The sequence below is a fragment of the Hemicordylus capensis genome, chromosome 2 (genome assembly GCF_027244095.1).
Source record: "Hemicordylus capensis ecotype Gifberg chromosome 2, rHemCap1.1.pri, whole genome shotgun sequence".
Taxonomy (NCBI): domain Eukaryota; kingdom Metazoa; phylum Chordata; class Lepidosauria; order Squamata; family Cordylidae; genus Hemicordylus; species Hemicordylus capensis.
This window is the reverse complement of record NC_069658.1, coordinates 279,832,869-279,851,609: the sequence shown is the minus strand read 5'-3', so window position 1 is coordinate 279,851,609 and position 18,741 is coordinate 279,832,869. Positions and strand designations below refer to the sequence as shown.

Sequence of the window (18,741 nt, the reverse complement as noted above, 5' to 3'; positions counted from 1 at the left end):
TTTAGACAGCACGCCAAATCTTGGCTTTTTACCCAGGCTTTTATATGATTGTCTCTAGTGCTGCTTCTTTGTGTATTGTATTTTATATGGTTATTTTATGCTTGTGTTTTAAATATTTTTAGTCAGTTTCCTGTTTTTATATTTTAGCTTAATATTAATCGTGCATTTTTATAGTCTTGTTTTCGTGTGTGTGTGTGTGTGTGTGTGTGTGTGTGCCGCCTTGGGAATGCTTTAATGAAAGGTGATATATAAATTTAACAACAAACAAACAAATTATAGTGTAGTGGTTATCCTATTGCTTTATTTTACATCCCACTTGTACAACCAAGAACATTTCATTGAGATCACTGGGCTTATTTCAGCGTTCCAGTGACACATACTTATCTATTGTAGGGTGTGCTGCAGGCTGTTCTTCCAAGGTAAAAGTGCCTACATCAGATAAATGCCTGAGTTGCCGACATACCTGGGGCAGGGAAGAGTCTCCATTCCACCCCCGCATAAGTTTTTAGCACTGGGAAGCATTTCTGTGAAAAGATTCCTGCAGTCCTTATCAGCTCGCATAGAAGCATCGGAAAAGAAAGAAGTAGATTCTCAGACCCAGTCTGTGCCTACTTGTAGAGGCAGTGGCCTCTCAGCTTTAATAGGCCAGCTGCGTCCATTTCTTGATATTAACGACCTCAGAACAGTGGTATATATGCGGGTAATCTCCAGACTGGACTTACAGGTTATAACTGGGGTTGGTTATAACCTATAAAGCCCTAAACAGCTTGGGCCCTGGGTTTTTAAGAGAATGTCTTCTTCGCCATAAGCCCCATCGCCCATTGAGATCTTCTGGAGAGGTAAGTCTACAGTTGCCACTGGCTCATCTTGTGGCTACTTTGGGGACAGGCCATTTCCGTTGCTGCCCCTGGGCTTTGGAATGTGCTCCTTGTTGAAATAAGAGCCTCGCCATCTCTGGCAACTTTTAAAAAGGCACTGAAGACATATTTCTTCACCCAGGCTTTTAATTAGATTTATAGTTTTAATATTTTTAATGCTGGGTTTTAAATGATTTTAACATTAATGATTTTAATGTTTATATGACTTTAATTATAAACTGCTCAGAGGTGCAAGTTTTGGGTGGTATAGAAATATGTTAAATAAAATAAAATAAAATAATACTTCCCCGCTATGGCCATTCAATTGGCTAAAGCCAGGCAGGTTACTTTAAGAAGGGTAGGCTTCAGAAGCCTTCTTGGACACACAAGAGCTCACCACTGGCAATATGTCTAAGGTCATGGATTTGGGTGGAAAGAACCCAGATATTTCTTAACTTAATTACAATATTCAGTTTAACTATATATAAAATATAAGCTCTGTGCCTTCATTATACTCCAAAGAAAGAAGCTTTATTTGAAGACAACATGATTTGGCATGGCTTCTTTAAAAAAAAAATGAGGAAAATAATAGAACAAAGCATATAGCTGAAAACACACTTTTGAGTTGTTCTATAAATATTAGACATGCCCTGATACTGAACATCTTCTGGGAGAGGCTCAGTGCCAAGATGGGCAATTTAATGCTGGAGATGGAAAAACCCTTTTAGGCAAATTTTAGTTGGCTCTTAACCATTCTGAACAGTGACAAGTGCCAATGCATTAATTTCCCTGCTTCATCAGGAATGCAATGCTGTTGTATGACAATGGTTCATCACACTGTAGGTTCCTTAACATGAGAAGCGGAACTGACATCTCATTGCTGACGCACAGGCTGATTTAAGACTCAAGTAGCCCCAAACAGTTCCCACTTTAGATTGAGTGTCTGTTTGTGTGTGTTTAAAGCACACCACTTGTTGGCTACTTCACTAGAATTGTGTGCATCTCCCATGAAAAAAGAAGAAGATTCCATCTGTGTGTAAGTTGATTTCTTTCAGATGAGCTATTAATTTGAATGATTTAAGTACACTTCATTTACTCAGGAAGTGTTTAATCAGTAAAATCCACTTAATTGGGACATCTCCCAAGAAACTAGATATAAGCCCAGAGATATTTAAGAGCAACTGCTGCTGCTTAATGGGGATGGTAATGCTGGTTAATTGGGATGCCCTTAAGTGATCGTGTGGTGCTTAGTTCTTCCCTCTGGTGTACTTTAATTCCAGTTCCATCTATGCACGAAAACTTATTGTCATTCTCACAATGATAAGAATTATTCTACTCTGAGATCATTCCAGATCTTCAGCATTCCAACAGTAACCTTCTGTTACTCCAAGTCAGAAAACAATCCATGGATCATAATCTGTTCTTGTTTGAATAGTTGTTTGTAATCTGCTTGTTCCAAATGACCAAACTTGGAGAGGAGAGCTGGTCTTGTGGTAGCAAGCATGACTTGTCCCCTTAGCTAAGCAGGGTCTGCCCTGGTTGCATATGAAAGGGAGACTAGAAGTGTGAGCACTGTACGATATTCCCCGCAGGGGATGGAGCCGCTGTGGGAAGAGCAGAAGGTTTCAGGTTTCCTCCCCGGCTTCTCCAAGATAGGGCTGAGAGAGATTCCTGCCTGCAACCTTGGAGAAGCCGCTGCCAGTCTGTGAAGACAATACTGAGCTAGATAGACCAATCGTCTGACTCAGTATATGGCAGCTTCCTATGTTCCTATTACCCTTTCCATTTTGTATTAACCCAAAAGCTGACAGTGTACTTTATCATATGGCTGAATTTCATTTGGATCTGATATGGGATGACATGGTAGGCAATAGAAACTGATATTATGGAACATGGAACCAGCAGTGTTCTGCAACTAACTGTTCACAGCGCACATAAAAGTTGTTTTGCCTGCAAAATTAGCATATGTTAACAAGCACATATGGCTAAACATCACTTTGGCAGAACAGCTCCAGTCTCACCCACTATTGCCACTAACTCTCACACTCAGAATTTTTGCACACATTTTGTACTCCTACAGCTTCTTCTAGCCCTAAATCCAGGCAGCATTCAAATTATCTATCCTTTGATCAAACTGCCCTTGTCCTTTCACAGGCCAGACAACAAAATTGTGTATAAACCCACTCCAACATCAATGTATTCTTCTGAGAATCTAGTAATGTTAATTCCTAATGTGGAATGCAGTGCTGTGAGGTGCATTCAGATCTCCCTCGTCCAACTGTTTGTTGCTGATTTTATTCCATCAGTCTACATAGTGAGCAATATATTAGGACGGCATGTCTAATGGGTAACTTTTATCATGTTATCTAATATAAAATAGATATGTTCATACATATCTCTTTGCATTATATATTTTTCTATTCTATTCTGCATAAAGACATATGCATTAGCTAACACTCACTCACATTTATAAAATAAATAACATATTTATTTTTTATAAATGTGAATGAGATATTATTAAAGGAAGCTTTGTGCACCTACACAGCTATATATGGTGGATCCTATTGTAAAGCAGAATTTTTTTTAAAAAACCATCGGTTTGTGTAGCTAAAGCCTGTGTGTTTCTTACTAAAGCTCTGTAGTTTCACTGAAACGTAGCACATACAGAATGGGTCATGCATCATGCCTGTCTGCATTCAGATAAAACAAAGTTGTGCAAGTCATGGAGGCCTAACATCATGAGGGACAGAAAACTGTACATAAACACAGTGGGCAGCATCCAAACTAAGTTATCCATGATTCGGTCCCATTAAATTAAGAGAATTTAAATTAGTCCTGACTAACTTTCTCTCACTGATTTCAACAGTGCTGTGACATACTTCAAACATTCAAGGGTCAATTCTGTCAGCTAGAGTTGTAAAACAAATATTACAAAGACCTCATAAGTATCCTTTCCTTTCCCATCCAAAGGAAGCTAAATCTGTATTACCCCATCTCTAATGACTTGGGGAAGTCCTTAAATTATGTATGCTCTCCTCATCATATAATATATAAGAAGCAACATCGAGCAGAGAGAAAACAAGCTCAAAATGCATATTCAAGAATAATGGCCTAATGATGAGAAAAATTACTCAAAGTAGTTCCACTGAAATTAAAAGCACATTAGACATTGCCTAACTTTAGTTCTTTTAATTTTGATAATACTGCCTTGAATAATTTTCCTCATCATGTCAGCCACCTTCCTCAGCCAAAGATGTGCAGAAATTGATATTTTCTGACTGGGAGCTGTACAAGGGGTTTGGGCAGGGGGTGGGGAGTCCTGTTGTATTTTTCCTTTTCAATAACTCCCATCTTTAAACCTTCAGAAATTAGATAAATGTAATTTGTAACGAATATAATTTTTTAAACAAAATTATACCTAGGTATCCTGTAATTGCTACTGCTGAATAGTATCTCAATTATAGGAGCGTAATGTGCCTTTGAAAGTGCATATATATTTGTCTGAGGTAAAAGGTGGGGAACTGAGCGGGGGGAGACGCATTGTCTATTAAGTGTCAAAAGCCTTTTCTTTAACCACAGAAGACTTGGACAGTAGTAAGGAAATATTTCATCTGGAAAAGAAATGTTAAAAACCACCCTTCATACTATTGGAAAACCTATTATCAAATGGTAGAATCTTTTCAAAAGTCCCAAAGTGTATACAGCAATAGAGACGACTTTGTGATAAGTGATTACATTTTTTAAAAAAATGCTGACAGCATAATAAAAAAGCAGCACAAGTTCTACTAATTAACTGCTTTGTTTTCCTATATTTTCTGAACTTGAGGAGTTTGCTTAATTTACATTTACTTCCCTCCCCGCCCCCGACTTTTGCTAAAACTACATTTTACTTACGGAGAAATGCAATTCACTCTCACCCCTCTATCAATCCATTCTGTCCCCAACGTCTGAGTTAGCTTTACAACCCCGGCTTTCGAAGCATTGTACGCTAATTGCTTCTGCGGGTGGGGAACTAGGGAAGAAAGAAAAATGAGGTATTTATTTATCACATACTGACAAAGAAAAAGTAAATACAACAGTTATTTATACAGAGGTTTAGTCTTTGTATCAGGGATACATCAAGCACAGAAAACATATATCTCTATAATATACTATGACATTTGGGTTAACACAATGAAGATGGGGGGGGTGGCATGCCTCCCCCACCCCCACACATGGAACATATGTGGTTAAGACATATGCCTGCAGATGCTTATTCAATTTCAAATCTATGTATAAGCCACCTATGTGACCATATGAAGCAAAATGTTATATAAGATCGTGTGTTTGTGCAGATGTTTGTGCAGTTGTGGCCCGAAAATGTCGATCATTCCTAGCATTTTAACTGTCGGATGCTTTGGGAAGGAAAAAGAAGAAAAAAGTACAGATGTCACATGTCAGTCACAAAGTAAAATGATTGGCATTGTTAATTATAATGTTCACATTCACGCTTACAAGCTACTTTGGTGTGTTCTCCTCGTCCTGCCCCTTTCCTTGAGCTTAAATACCTGTGAAAATGCTTCTTATTTTTAGCAACTCAACCACTATTTTAACCTTTTAAAACAGAGCTTAGGTTGCACATAGCAATATTTGCAAGGAATTGTTTTTGTTAGGAAGGTGGAAAAGGAGATAGGAACATGGTGGTGGTCAATATCGTAATTGGTGTTAGTATTTAACACCCCATCTGCGTTGACAAACAAATATTTAAACTCATTTTGAAGCACTTCTGAAGCAGCACATACATGACACTTTGAAAACGAGACAATCATTCCACCTGGAAACACCAGTGTTTACTTATTCTTCCTCAGATAACTGCTATTTCGTTTCCATTCCTTTGTTTTCCTTTTCAATTGTCTGCATTTCATTATTACCCCAGATTCACATAGGAAGAGTGACAGCAGTGCCTCAGATCACAGGCCAATGTTGTCCAGAACCGCTTCTCCAACACCAGCCAGTCAAATCCCTACACTTTCCATGAGAACCTGAGAATCAGCACATGGTGTCAACAGAAACAGGTGAACTATAATTTCCCATTTCTTTGCCTTTTTCTCTGACTGTTGGAAATTCTGATACTGTTTGAATACTGAGGCTTTATATTAGAAGATAAGGAATAAACCAGAAAAGTCAAATTTACCCCAAATCACCAGTAAATTACTTCTATATGTCAGAGTGGTTTTCACTTAATTAGTAACAATTATAAAGCAGAAGACTGTAGCCAAATAAATGAATGTTGAAAACAAGAGTTAGAAGGATATCGCATGTTTTTCATTACAAGCAGAACAAAGGAAAATGCAATCATAAGGGCAACAAATAAGAGCATTTTGCTTAATTGTGCAAAAGCATGTACAAAATAAAAAACATACCATAATTTGAAGCCACTTATACATGCACAAGACTGTTGCCTCTCTCTTTCCCCCTGCATAATAAAACTTCACGATTTTTAAATAGCCCTTAAAAAAAAAAAACATTTCACTGATCCAACATATTTCTTCAATAAGCTTTTGTTACAATTATTTTTCTTTTTTGCTCTTGTTTGGCTGGACACCCACATTCAGCACTCCATGTGGGCTGGAGAAGAGGAGAGGAATCTAATTTCTTGATTAATTACTCTACTCAAGATCCAAGTTACATACAACTTTGGTAGTTAACCCCATCACCTTGCAAAAGTAGCACCTGCTAAAGTTTCCAAATATGCCTGTTTATGATAAATTACTGTGTATTTGCTTAGAAAGACTAAATGCTTTTGCATCTTCCCCATCTGAGACATCAATTTGTTTTCAGAAAATCATACATTTATTTATTTGTTCAGCTTGTACTGGGACTTTCAGTCTGGACCAGAATACAAGGCAGTTTATCTAAAACTTCTCGCTTTTTGATTCGCTTACATTAGGGATGTGCACGAATCGATTTGGTGCATCCAGTAGGGACGTACTGAATCGATTCAGCATGAAGCATGAATAAAGCAGATCCTTACCTGCTCCTCTGCCACCCCACCACTTTTCTGGCTATGGTGCTGCTCAGAAGTCTGCATGTGGCTGCAGGGCTTCACCCAGCAGCCTGTGCGTGGCGCCTGGATGCAAATGGCCACCACACAGGCACGGCAGCCATATGCATGGTCAGCAACACCATGCTGACCATGCACATGGTCTCCAGGCATGTGCGGTGGCCATGTGTGTCCTGCTGCCATGCACAAGCTGCTGGGTGAAGCCCTGCGGCCACATGCAGACTTCTGAGCAGCACAGCACTGCGTCCAGAAAAGCAGTGGGGTGGCGTAGGACCAGGTAAGGACTGCTTTACTCATGCTTAAAGGTACTGTTCCCCACCCCACCAAAACATTTCATGCACATCCCTATCCTAAATGTACTCCGACTTCCAAGGCCCCTCTGTCTACACCTCATCCCACTCCACCATAACACAATATAAAATGTAAAAATCAGGTTATTGCCAGCGAATAATGTAAAGTGTTGATTTGTTCATGATAGATAGGTTCAAAATAATACAGAGCATCAATTATTAGTAGTGTATATTTTAAAAGACACGGAATAAAATGCTGCTGAAGTTATTGAGTTGGATGGAAATAGCCACCGTTAATTTGTGTTCTAAATTTGGAGTAATATTTTGTTATGGCAAAGATAAGTTATTGCAAATAGATTTCAAATGTTCATTGCTTTCTGGCTCAACAAGACTACTTTTCTATAGTGATCCAGAATCTATACAGAAACACACTTTGAAATTTAAATTTCAGAGCACAGTCTGAAGGGAGAGTGATGAATTGTTCATTGATAGTGCTGAAAATGCCTTCTGGTATGTTATTATTGAAAGGATCTCTAATCCAGTCGCATATGGAAACATTGATATCAGGAAATTATTTCTGGAAATGATTTTTCAGAGACAGTAAATGCACTATTTCAGTTCAGCATAGAGTTCAATTATGCAGTTTCAAGCTGGAAAACATATTTTACAATAATCTATGTTTCTTTGCTGCAGTTCAATTTTTTTTGATGAAATAATACTAATGTTCTTACAGTATGTGGCAAAATGTATCAACCTCACAAAACACTGAGAATAAGATGTTGCATAAGTAGTCAAAGTCTACTTATGGGAAGTCACCAGTGGATAAATGGTCACTTGGGTGATTTTAACCAGACTGATGCAATCCCTTTCTCAGACTGCAAACACATTATAGGCCTTTCCTCTTGACAACAACTGCTTTGGCCATAATAAAACACTACCACAATAGCCACCTAATGGCGCAGCAGGGAAATGCTTGACTAACAAGCAGAAGGTTGCCAGTTCGAATCCCGGCTGGTATGTTTCCCAGACCATAGTTGCTACCCAATATAGGAAACACCTATTTCAGGCAGCAGCAATATAGGAAGATGCTGAAAGGCATTATCTCATATTGCACGGGAGGAAGCAATGGTAAACCCCTCCTGTATTCTACCAAAGAAAACCGGAGTGCTCTCTGGGCGCCAGGAGTCGAAATTGACTTGACAGCACACTTTACCTTTACAATAGGCTGCACCCTCTGAACCTGCTTTTATTGAAACAGAAGGCCACTTGAGGAAGTGGCGGGGGTGGTGGATTTTCAACATTCCCCTCTTCACTCAGAGCCTGCTTGCTGTGTCACATCCTGCCCCCGCCCGACTCTCAGGAAGAGATTTGGAGGGGGGACTGAAGATGGCCCTGTGAGGAGGAAGGGGCAGAGAAAGAGACTCTTTCTCAGTGGTAGCACATACATTTTGCACAAAGAACATGCCAAGTTCCTTGCCGGGTATCCCCAGTCAAACAGATTTGTGTTAGACAATGGAGAACTGCAAGACAGCTCTGGGCTAGATGGAACAATGGTCTGCCTTTATGACTCATATTGTCAGAGTCAACAGAACCAATGCTTTTTTCTGGAGGGCCGCTAACATTGCAAGAGCATCACATATGCTTCTCAGATGTTATATGTGGGTTTTCATACTTTTCAGATCTTTCAGTGTTTCAAGGCCAAGATCTAAAAGGGTGATCCGAACACTAAAATCTGTCTCCATAGATTGGGGCAAAGATCCAAAGCCATCCAATCCTTTTTGTCTAATATCTAAGTTGTATTAGTTTTTTCTCTATACAAGAATGACATAGTCAGGGTCATGGCTGGCTTCTCTCGGATTCGGAGCAAAGATGTAATCAAGTGCCCTAAGCATGCTCCCTAAAAAGGTTGGGAGCTGATTTGATGACATGCAGATACTCCTGAGTAAATCTGCTTATATCTAATTGTATATGAGTTACTGATGTATATCAAGAGCAACTATAATTACATTTCAGAGTGCTCTAAATTTACTGCAGTGCTACCATATGTGCCATCCGCCTTGGCTTTGTTTATACTGTGTTTGGGATTGAGAAAGGTAGACCGGAAACAGAACTGAATTAAACAACATGATGTAAATCATGCCAGACTGTCCTAGAAGCTTCTGCACCTCACCACCAGTAGCATAGCAGTGGGTGGGGGGGGCGGCCCATGACTTTTTTTTTTGGCAGCTCCTCTCTTCCATCAAAGAACTGGTGCACATGGGGCCAGGACTGTGGGAGCCACACACCACCTACCTCCGCAGCTGCCCACCAGTGTTCCCTCTAACAGGGATGTTGTTGACTACAACTCCCAGAATCCACAAGCAAAAGCTATTGCAACATCTGGGAATCCCTGTTAGAGGGAACACTGCTGCCCACCCACCCTCTCTCCCTCCACCCTCATGCAGATTAATGATATCATTATCAGCGCCAGGTGGTGATGCCATTAGACCTCGTCAGTGCTTGCAATGCCAATGAGGAAGGAGGTAAAGAGGAATGTTGGCAAGTGAGCAGCTTCCCTGGATTTGACCCCATACACACTGGCTCTTTACCAGTGCCCGCAAGGGAAGGGGATGGGCATCCATGGAGGCAGGATGTGCATGGCCCTGGACCCAGACCCATTAGATGAACCCCAAACCCCACTGGGCAACCCATGTCTTCTGAAGATGGTCACTCAGCTGTAGTTCTTCCCCTACACACCATACAACAGGTTGTGATGCCACCCAGGTGAGAAGCAGTAGCAACCAAGTTTTCAAGGGTTCAACTTCATATTGTGTGGAGAAAGGCAAAGGCACCCCCTCCATAAATAGCATCCCCCCTGTTTGGCACATAGGAAGTTGCCTTATATCAAGTCAGACCGTTTTTCCATCTAACTCTGTATTATCTACTTTGACAGGTAGCAGACCTACCTATGCAAGGGATTGAATCTGGGGCTTTCTGCCTGTGAAGCAGATGATCTTTCACTGAGTTACAGTCTCATCACTGCATCCCTCTGCTGGTTGGTCTCTCTCTCCCCAACTCCCCATAATATAACATCCTTTGCAATTATGGGATCAAAGCAAGTTTGGGCATGTGCATTTGTGTGGTGGCCAGCAGCCACAGAGCTTCAAGCCCAAGATATAAGAGCAGTCAGCCACCAGCGAAATTACCAAGTAGTTTTTGGGCCACACACTCTCTGCATTCAAGAAGAAAAGAGCAACTGCCTCAAACACACACACTACAGAAGGGCCATTCTAATCTCTATTCTGGGAAGGCAATTTAAAATTCACCACAAATGAGAACACAACTAATGTTCCTCTGTAATTTGACAAAGAAACAGCAATTTCATAACACCGCTTGACAGCAAGGAACTTTAAAAGAGGAGGATTGGCTCAGTCTGTACACAAAGGGACTCACAGATAATAAATCAGAGTATAAACTGATTTTGGTTGGTTTTAAGCATACTCAATTTAATATGTAATCTAGCCTTAGTCAATAATTTAAAACCTTCTTACCTAGTTTGTGAGAATTTGTGAGGAAAAACTCATTGAACAAGAAAAAAACAATTATTTCCAGGAAATTTTCCTTATTATTGGAATTAAATTATAATTATATTATAATATCTGATTATGGATGAAGGGGCTGACCTGATATGTATCACAGAGATTTGGAGGGTGGGGGCTGGTGGTCCAGTTTGGTCCCAGCTTCTCCCTCCAGGGTACTCTGTTGAGGAGCAGGTGAGGGGACGTAGGTAGGGAGGAGGAGTGGCTGTGATTTACAAGTAAAGCATCTCCCTTACCAAGACCCCTGTTGAAGTGTCTGACCATATCATATGTATACTTAAGTTTGGGGACCAGGGATAGACTGGGACTTCTGTTGGTGTGCCAATGATCCCACTGCCTAACGGAGTCCCTAACTGAGGCCTGATCAGTTTCAGTTTGAGACTCCTGAGGATGCAGACAAGCTGCTTGGAATGGTGCAGCCTACCACCTGTTCTCTTGACCCTTGTCCGACTTGCCTTATACTATCTAGAAGGAGGCTTGTGGTAGACGGCCTGGTAGATATTACAAATGCTTCTCTGAGGGAGGGCAGGATGCCTCCCTGTCTTAAGGAGAAAATCATTAGACCTCTTCTGAAGAAGCCTGCATTGGATCCTGGTGGCGCAGTGGTAAAACTGCCGCCCTGTAACCAGAAGGTTACAAGTTCAATCCTGACCAGGGGCTCAAGGTTGACTCAGCCTTCCATCCTTCCGAGGTCGGTAAAATGAGTACCCAGAATGTTGGGGGCAATATGCCAAATCATTGTAAACCGCTTAGAGAGCTTCCAGCTATAGAGCGGTATATAAATGTAAGTGCTATTGCTATTGCTATCCCTCATAGTTAAGCAACTATAGGCTATCTCTAATCTTCCGTGGCTGGGCAAGGTAACCGAAAGGATGAAGGCCTCCCAGCTCCAGTCTTGGGGGAAACTGATTATATAGACCCATGGAGACTGCCTTGGTAAATCTGATGGATTTTTTTTTCCAATTAGGAATTGACAGAGGAAGTGTGACTCTGTTGGTTCTGTTGGCACTCTCAGCGGCTTTCAATACTATCGACCATAGTATCTGAGCAGGTTGGGGGTAGGAGGCATTGCTTTGCAGTGGTTCCGCTCCTACCTTTGGGGCAGATTCCAGATATATGGTGTCCCTCAGGGCTCCATATTGTCTCCAATGTTGTTTAACATCTACATGAAACTACTGAGAGAAATCAACAGGAGATTTGGTGCAGGGTGCTAGCAGCATGCTGATGACGCCCACATCTATTTCTCCATGTCAGCATAATCAGCTGAAGGAATAACCTCCCTAAATGCCTGCCTGGAGGCAATAATGGACTGGATGATGGATTAAAAACTGTGACTGTATCCAGATAAGGTGAAGGTACATACTGTGTGGGGTTGGAACTTGGGGAAAAATTATGATCTGCCGGTTCTGGGTGGGGTCACACTACCCCAGAAGGAACAGGAACGTAGACTGGGAGTGCTTCTGGATCCAAATCTCTCCCTGTCCCAGGTAGAGGCAGTGGCCAAAGGTGCTGTCTATCAGCTTTGGCTGATATGCCAGCTGCATCTGTTTCTTGAGATAAACAACCTCAGAACAGAAGTACATATGCCGGTAACCTCCAGACTTGACTACTGCAATGTGCTTAATGTGGGGCCTTTGTAATTAGACTAGAAACTTCAGTTGGTACAGAATGCAGCAGCCAAGTCAGTTTCTAGGTCATCTCATCGGAACACAGGAAGCTGCCATATACTGAGTTAGACCTTTGATCCATCTAGCTCAGTATTGTCTACACAGACTAGCAGCGGCTTCTCCAGGGTTGCAGGCAGGAGTATCTTAGAGATGCCAGGGAGGGAACTTGGAACCTTCTGCTCTTCCCAGAGTAGCCCCATCCCCTAATGGAAATATCGTACAGTGCTCACATATGTAGTCTCCCATTCAAATGCAACCAGAGTGGACCCTGCTTAGCAAAAAGGACAATTCATGCTGGCTACCACAAGACCAGCTCCTATACAGTACTAAAAAGAACTACACTGGCTACCAATAAGTTTCTGAGAAAAATGTAAAGTTTTGGTTATAAACAATAAAGGCCTAAAAGGTTTACACCCAGGGTATTTAAGATAACATCTTCTTCACTATGAGCCCCATTGCCCTTTGAGATCATCCGGAGAGGTTTGTCTGCAGTTGCCACCAGCTCATCTGATGACTACACAGAGATGGATCTTCTCTGTTGTTGCCCTGAGACTCCAGAATGCGCTCCCTCCCCATCTCTGGCATTTGTTTAGGGCCTTTTTAGGGACATTTTTTCAGCCAAGTATTTAAACTTGATTGTGGTTTTAAACTGTTTTGAGGTTTTCATTTTAGTCTTTATTTATTTTATGTTGTTAAGCCACCCAGAGAAAGACATTTGGGATGGTCTATGAATTTGATAAATAAATAAAAATAAATAAATGATGCCTGTTGGTCAGCTGCTGAAATGACAACACTTATTTAAATTTACCAAAATTTTTGGAACATATATCTCATACTGAGTCAGACCTTTGATCCATTTAGCTCAGTCCTGTCTATACTGACTACAGGGGCTGAAACCCCTGTCTAGGTTTCAGCCAGGAGTCTTTTCCAACCCTATGATTTAACTTGGATTTTCTTCAGGTAAAGCACATTTTCTAACACTGGGCTATAATAATCCCATCCAGCAGTTTTCCATACTATGTACACTGTAGCCCTATTAAGACACTGAGGCTATTCACACGTGCGTGTGAAACCAAGCTAAGGGAGCCCAGCCGAGTTCTTCACATGCATGTCAACCACCAGGGTCGGGGCCAATCCCGGTGACTACACGGCGGCAAACCCGCCTAAGTAGCCTACCATTAAAATGAGGTTAAGAGAGTGAGCAGTCCCTTACCCTTGTTTTCCTGATCATGTGTCTGCAGCCGTGACTAGCACACTTGGGGAAGGGAGGGGAGACAAGGGGAAGGGGGGGTCCCCATAATGCACTGTGCACCTGCACAGTGCATTATTGGAGATCCAAAGGGTGGGGCGCAGAGCAGCATTGCTTCCATGCACCCGACCTCCAAAGCTACCAGCAGGAGCCTGTGCTTCTCTGGGAGGATGATCCGCCCGCCAAGGGAAGGGTCAGAGATCATCTGCAGGGAGGGTAAATAAAACCCTCTCTCCCCGCTGACCACCCCAGAACTCTTCTCGCAGATCAGGAGAAGTGCTCTATTATGTTGTATGAATGTACACATGTCTGTATGCTTGTACATGCTTTTATGTGAATGACTGGACCCATTTTCATTTTAGAAGTGAACCTGCGTACAAGGCTCCTCAAGTGCATGGTACAGATAGGAAGTGTACTGCTGTGCCTGTGTTCGACATAACATGTACCTGTCTACACTCGTATGAGTGTTGAACATAATATTTTAATAAGGCATGTGCTTTTCAAATTTACCTCAAAATGAGTCACTTTACTTCCTTTGGAACTCACCTTATTAGACACAGTCCAACTGTAGTCTACGGATCATCACCTTCATATTAAACAGGCCTTTGTTACCTTTCCCCTACCAATGTATTTTCAGCCATTGATGTAAACAAATTATGTTCCACCGATAGATTTGCTACCAGCAGCTCATCAAAAATCAGCTCATCATGCTGCCTGTTACGATCTTCTGGAGAGGTCCAGTTATGGTTGCCGCCGGCTCATTTGGTGGTGACCCGGAACCGGGCTTTCTCTGTGGCTGCCCTGGAGCTTTGGAATAGGCTTCCTGCTGAAATAAGAGCATCTCCTTCTCTCTTTGCTTTCAGGAAGGAGCTCAAGACCCTCCCGTTCTCTCAGGCTTTTAATTAGAATTAATTTTAATAATTTTTAAAACTTGTTTTAATAATTTTATTCTATTGTTTTTATTGTCATGTATTTTAGTTTGTAACTTTTAAATATTTTAAATTTTGTACACGGCCTAGAGATATACGTATCAGGCGGTATAAAAATATGATTGATAAATAAAGTAAGTAAGTAAGTATATGTGCAACCTCCATTCCATTCACTCAAATGGAACTTGAAAAGAAAAAATCCATGTAAGCCAGATTCAATCAAATGGAAAATTCACAGCCCCGTGCTTTGCTTTTATTTGTCAACAGTAATTTACAAGCAACAATGATATTTCTAAGATGAAAGACCATTGTTGCTTGTAAATTACTGTTGACAAATAAAAGCAAAACAAGATAGATATATTTTTTAATGTATGCCTACAGTTTTCATCCTAATCTGAAAGTTGTAATTTTTAAAAAGGTCTCGTTTTTGTTAGCAAGAATTCCCTACACTTGGGTAAGAGGGGCTTCTCTGGTGTTATAACCATAAGTGAAACAGCTGGTAAAGGCACTTGAAAAAAATTAACAGCAACATTATAAATGCATTTTTTTAAAAAAGAAGAAACAGTTAAAGTTACTAAGTAATAAACTGAACAGAATGTCATAGAATGTCAAACTGGGCACAGTAAAAATAAATGTTATTCCCAAGGAAAATAAAAAGACTGCATATTTATGTAACATTCAGCAGATGGACATGATATTAATATCGAGGTTTTCAGTTGTACTTTTATAGCTACTGGATTTTTTTTCCCCCTAACTTGGCAGCCCACAGGCACCATTTGATTTTTGGATTTCGACAATCCTGCAACAGATGTCCAGACCAATAAAACAAATTCCTAAAGGGCTACACTTAATTTGTGTAATTGATCAATTTTTGTTACATGGGCCTCAGTTCACCAGCATGTAACTGCCTTCCAGATTAGCTCAGCAGTTGGGATTTCGTTCCATATGTTGCAATAGTTTATTGGCTCTTTGACGATGCTGCTGATACAACAGCACTAGTGGGGACACCTGTTGGCAAAAAAGTGCTAAATATAACAATTGATATTAGAGCGCAGGCAAGAGAACCTGGCTGGCAGGCAAAAGTATGTGCTGCAACCAGCCATTTGCCCAAGACCAGGGTCTGAAGGTCATTCCCAATAACAAGCAAATACCCTAATCTGGAGCCAAACACCATGCGAAAGCCAAGCCAGCAGTCCATGGGGCAGAGCAAGGGTGCAAACAAGCGTATGAGACTGAGACACCTATGGAGTGATTTTGCTTTAATGGCTGGTAATGAGACAGCCCTGAGGTCGAAACAGTCATTCCACAGAATGCCTAGGTCCAGGGTCTGATTTAAGTATATATCCATTGTCTGACCAAACAGAGGACTACTTCAAAGGCAAAACAGAACCTGAAGAAGGTCAACTTTCATACTTAGGACAGTTCAGAAGCAGAGCCACCATTGCGTAAATGGGTTCAAAAAACCCAGGCTGCCACCCTGCAGGGGCTGCCCCTCGTGCCCCAGCCATGCCCTCTACATCCGATGCCAGATGCAGTGGTCATGGTTTAGCTCTCAAATGGGGCCACGCTCACAGCATGGCTGAGAGCTGCTCTCCCTGTCTTTTAAAGGCAGGGAGAGCCATTCTGGCCGGACCACAAATGCAGTACTGGCTGATTTTGCTCACAAACGGGGCCACATAGCCCCATTTGCGAGCTAAACTATACCCCCTGCATCTGACATCAGACACTGATGTCTGACACAGGGGGCAGGGATAGAGGGGCAGTGGCAGCGGGCTGAACCTAAGCCTCCCTCCAACACTGGGACAGTTCATGACGCAGTGATAAAGCATTGCTTTGCATGCAGAAGTCAACAATATAAGAATTTAAGAACAGCCCTGCTGAATCAGGCCCAAGGCCTATCTAGTCCAGCGTCCTGTTTCACACAGTGGCCCACCAGATGCCTCTGGGAAGCCCAGGGGCAAGAGGTATGGGCATGCCCTCTCTCCTACTGCTACCCCCTTCAACTGGTATTTAGAGGCATCTTTTCTAGATTCAATTCTAAATTCAATTCCTGGCATTTATTTATGGCTTTACATTTGTACACTGCCCCAAATTCAGAAATTCTTAAAAACCACAGTTCTATATAAGAATCTTGGGTGAATAAATTCAGCTTAAGGGTCTTTTTTAAAGCTGTCAGGCATTTCCAGGTAGGGCAGTGAACTACCTGACTGAAACCACAAAGAGCATCTGCCTGCCACTGTAGAAAATACTGACCTAGAAGGGCCAATGATCAGATTTGATATTCAGATCTATAAACTGGGTAGAATAAAGTGGTAAAATTCTGGGAGGACAACTCCTTTTTCTTAAATCCAATCCTTTGCAGTAAACAGCTTCTTTCATACTGTAGACTAACACGTCAGGGAGAAGTCTGTGCTAAACCTCTCTCCCTGATTTGCCAATTTATTATGTGAACGGAACTCTTTTTTTAAAATACTTTTCACTGCCGTCTGAAGTGGTAAATTTTAGCACTCTGCCATTTCAGTTTACCACATGTCAGTGTCCTCAATGGGTAAGGAAATATCTACAAGCCAATGCGAAGAGCTTGAGTACAACTTCTGTATATACCAGTACCTGTCAGAGTTTGGTAAACCCTTTAAGATACCCAGTAAACTGTGAAAGCAATCTTTTGCCTATCATTCTCACTGTGGCGGTGGATTACACCCAGCACCTTCCTTACATAATAAAATGTGTCAGCTTCAGGGAGCTTTAACCCCACCTCTTCTATAAAGAGTAATAAGTGCTCTAAAATGGAGAGGACAGATAAATGTTGAAAAATGATATCAATAAAAATTTTGTAGTACATTTCCCTTAATACAAAATGTCAGTGATTTACTTCTGCACAGTACAGGTTTAATTGATTCAAATAGCATCGGTAGTAATTAAAATTTGGATTCTGAAGCACAACTGTTAGCTCTCATCACTCACCTATTAAACTTGCCATAGATGCTGTGTTAATTATCTTCCCATATCCTTGATTCAGCATAATGCGGCCTGCAGCCTGTGACAGAAATTAAAGGAAAGACCAGTGACCCTTTTTGTGATTCTGCTAATAATGACATGATAATAAATTAGTCCTCACTTTTCAGAAGAGTTTATGTGCTAACTAATTTTCCCCCTCTCTAAAGTGCTTGATGTAAAAACTTGATATGAAAAAAAATGGTTAATGAAGGAAAGTTCCTACTGCCATTTTAGTGCAACTCCCAAGTGGTTTTTATAAGAAATTGACAAATCTGGAGATGCTGTATTAAAAATCAGATAGTCCTAACTGAAAATACTAGCCTGAATTTATGCATCATAGGTCAACAATGGAGCAGACCCAGAGGACAGAATGATGCCAGCTATACTTAGCAGGAATTTTCTTCTTGCTTGTTACATTTTTATCCAGCCCATTCTTCAAGGAGCTCAGAGCAACACACATTGTTCTTTCATCACTACTTATCTTCACAACAGTCCTCTCAAGGTAGAATAGATGAAGAGATAGTGACTGGCTGAGGTGAGCTGCATGGCTGGTTGGCTGACTAGATATCTGAACTCGTCTCCTCCTCCAACCACAAAGTGGCTCTCCAAGGAAGGTTGCCAGTCCTCTGGGACTGACCAGGAGTCCCCAGGAATTGGTATCAACCTCCAAGGCACTTTCCGGATTAGACCCTGCAATGGGGTCACGTCATATTTCGGAAGTGTGCTTCCACACTTCCTGCGTCGTGACACCACAGTCCCTACACAGACAGCAGGGCGCCGTTCACATTTCCAATGCCTTGTTTCGAATTTAATCACTGCAGTATAGAGCGAGGACGTTGTATAGCCGGTGAGGGGAAGTTGCTGTTTTTTCTGGTGGTTAGTTTCCGCGAGACTGCTCCCCCAACATTTTGAATACGACTTGCCTGAACTGAGGCATTTTGCTACTGTTAGGAACATAGGAAACTGCCATATACTGAGTCAGACCATTGGTCTATCTAGCTCAGTATTGTCTTCACAGACTGGCAGCGGCTTCTCCAAGGTTGCAGGCAGGAATCTCTCTCAGCCCTAGCCTTGAGTAGCTAGTCCCAGAACATGCTCAGGAAACTATTGGTAGCAGCCTTAGAAAGTTCA

At 41.5% G+C, this 18,741-nt stretch overlaps 1 protein-coding gene across 13 annotated transcripts in view; it reads right to left on the bottom strand.

Annotated features, from left to right (window-relative positions):
- Positions 1-18,741, bottom strand: part of LOC128345691 (uncharacterized oxidoreductase YhdF-like) — a 123,084-nt gene that overhangs the window by 35,401 nt on the left and 68,942 nt on the right. For 10 of the 13 annotated variants that reach the window (XR_008316586.1, XM_053298028.1, XM_053298022.1 and 7 more), the window contains 2 exons: positions 17,578-17,650; positions 4,752-4,869 (listed from right to left, as the gene is read on the bottom strand). Coding sequence is in view for 12 of the 13 variants with exons in the window: in XM_053298028.1 (XP_053154003.1) it covers positions 4,752-4,869; positions 17,578-17,650 (191 nt within the window). In the remaining variant the exon portion in view is untranslated. Of the gene's footprint in view, positions 1-4,751; positions 4,870-14,002; positions 14,511-17,577; positions 17,651-18,741 lie in introns of those variants that run through there. The other 3 variants (XM_053298029.1, XM_053298026.1, XM_053298030.1) reach the window with 2 other exon arrangements.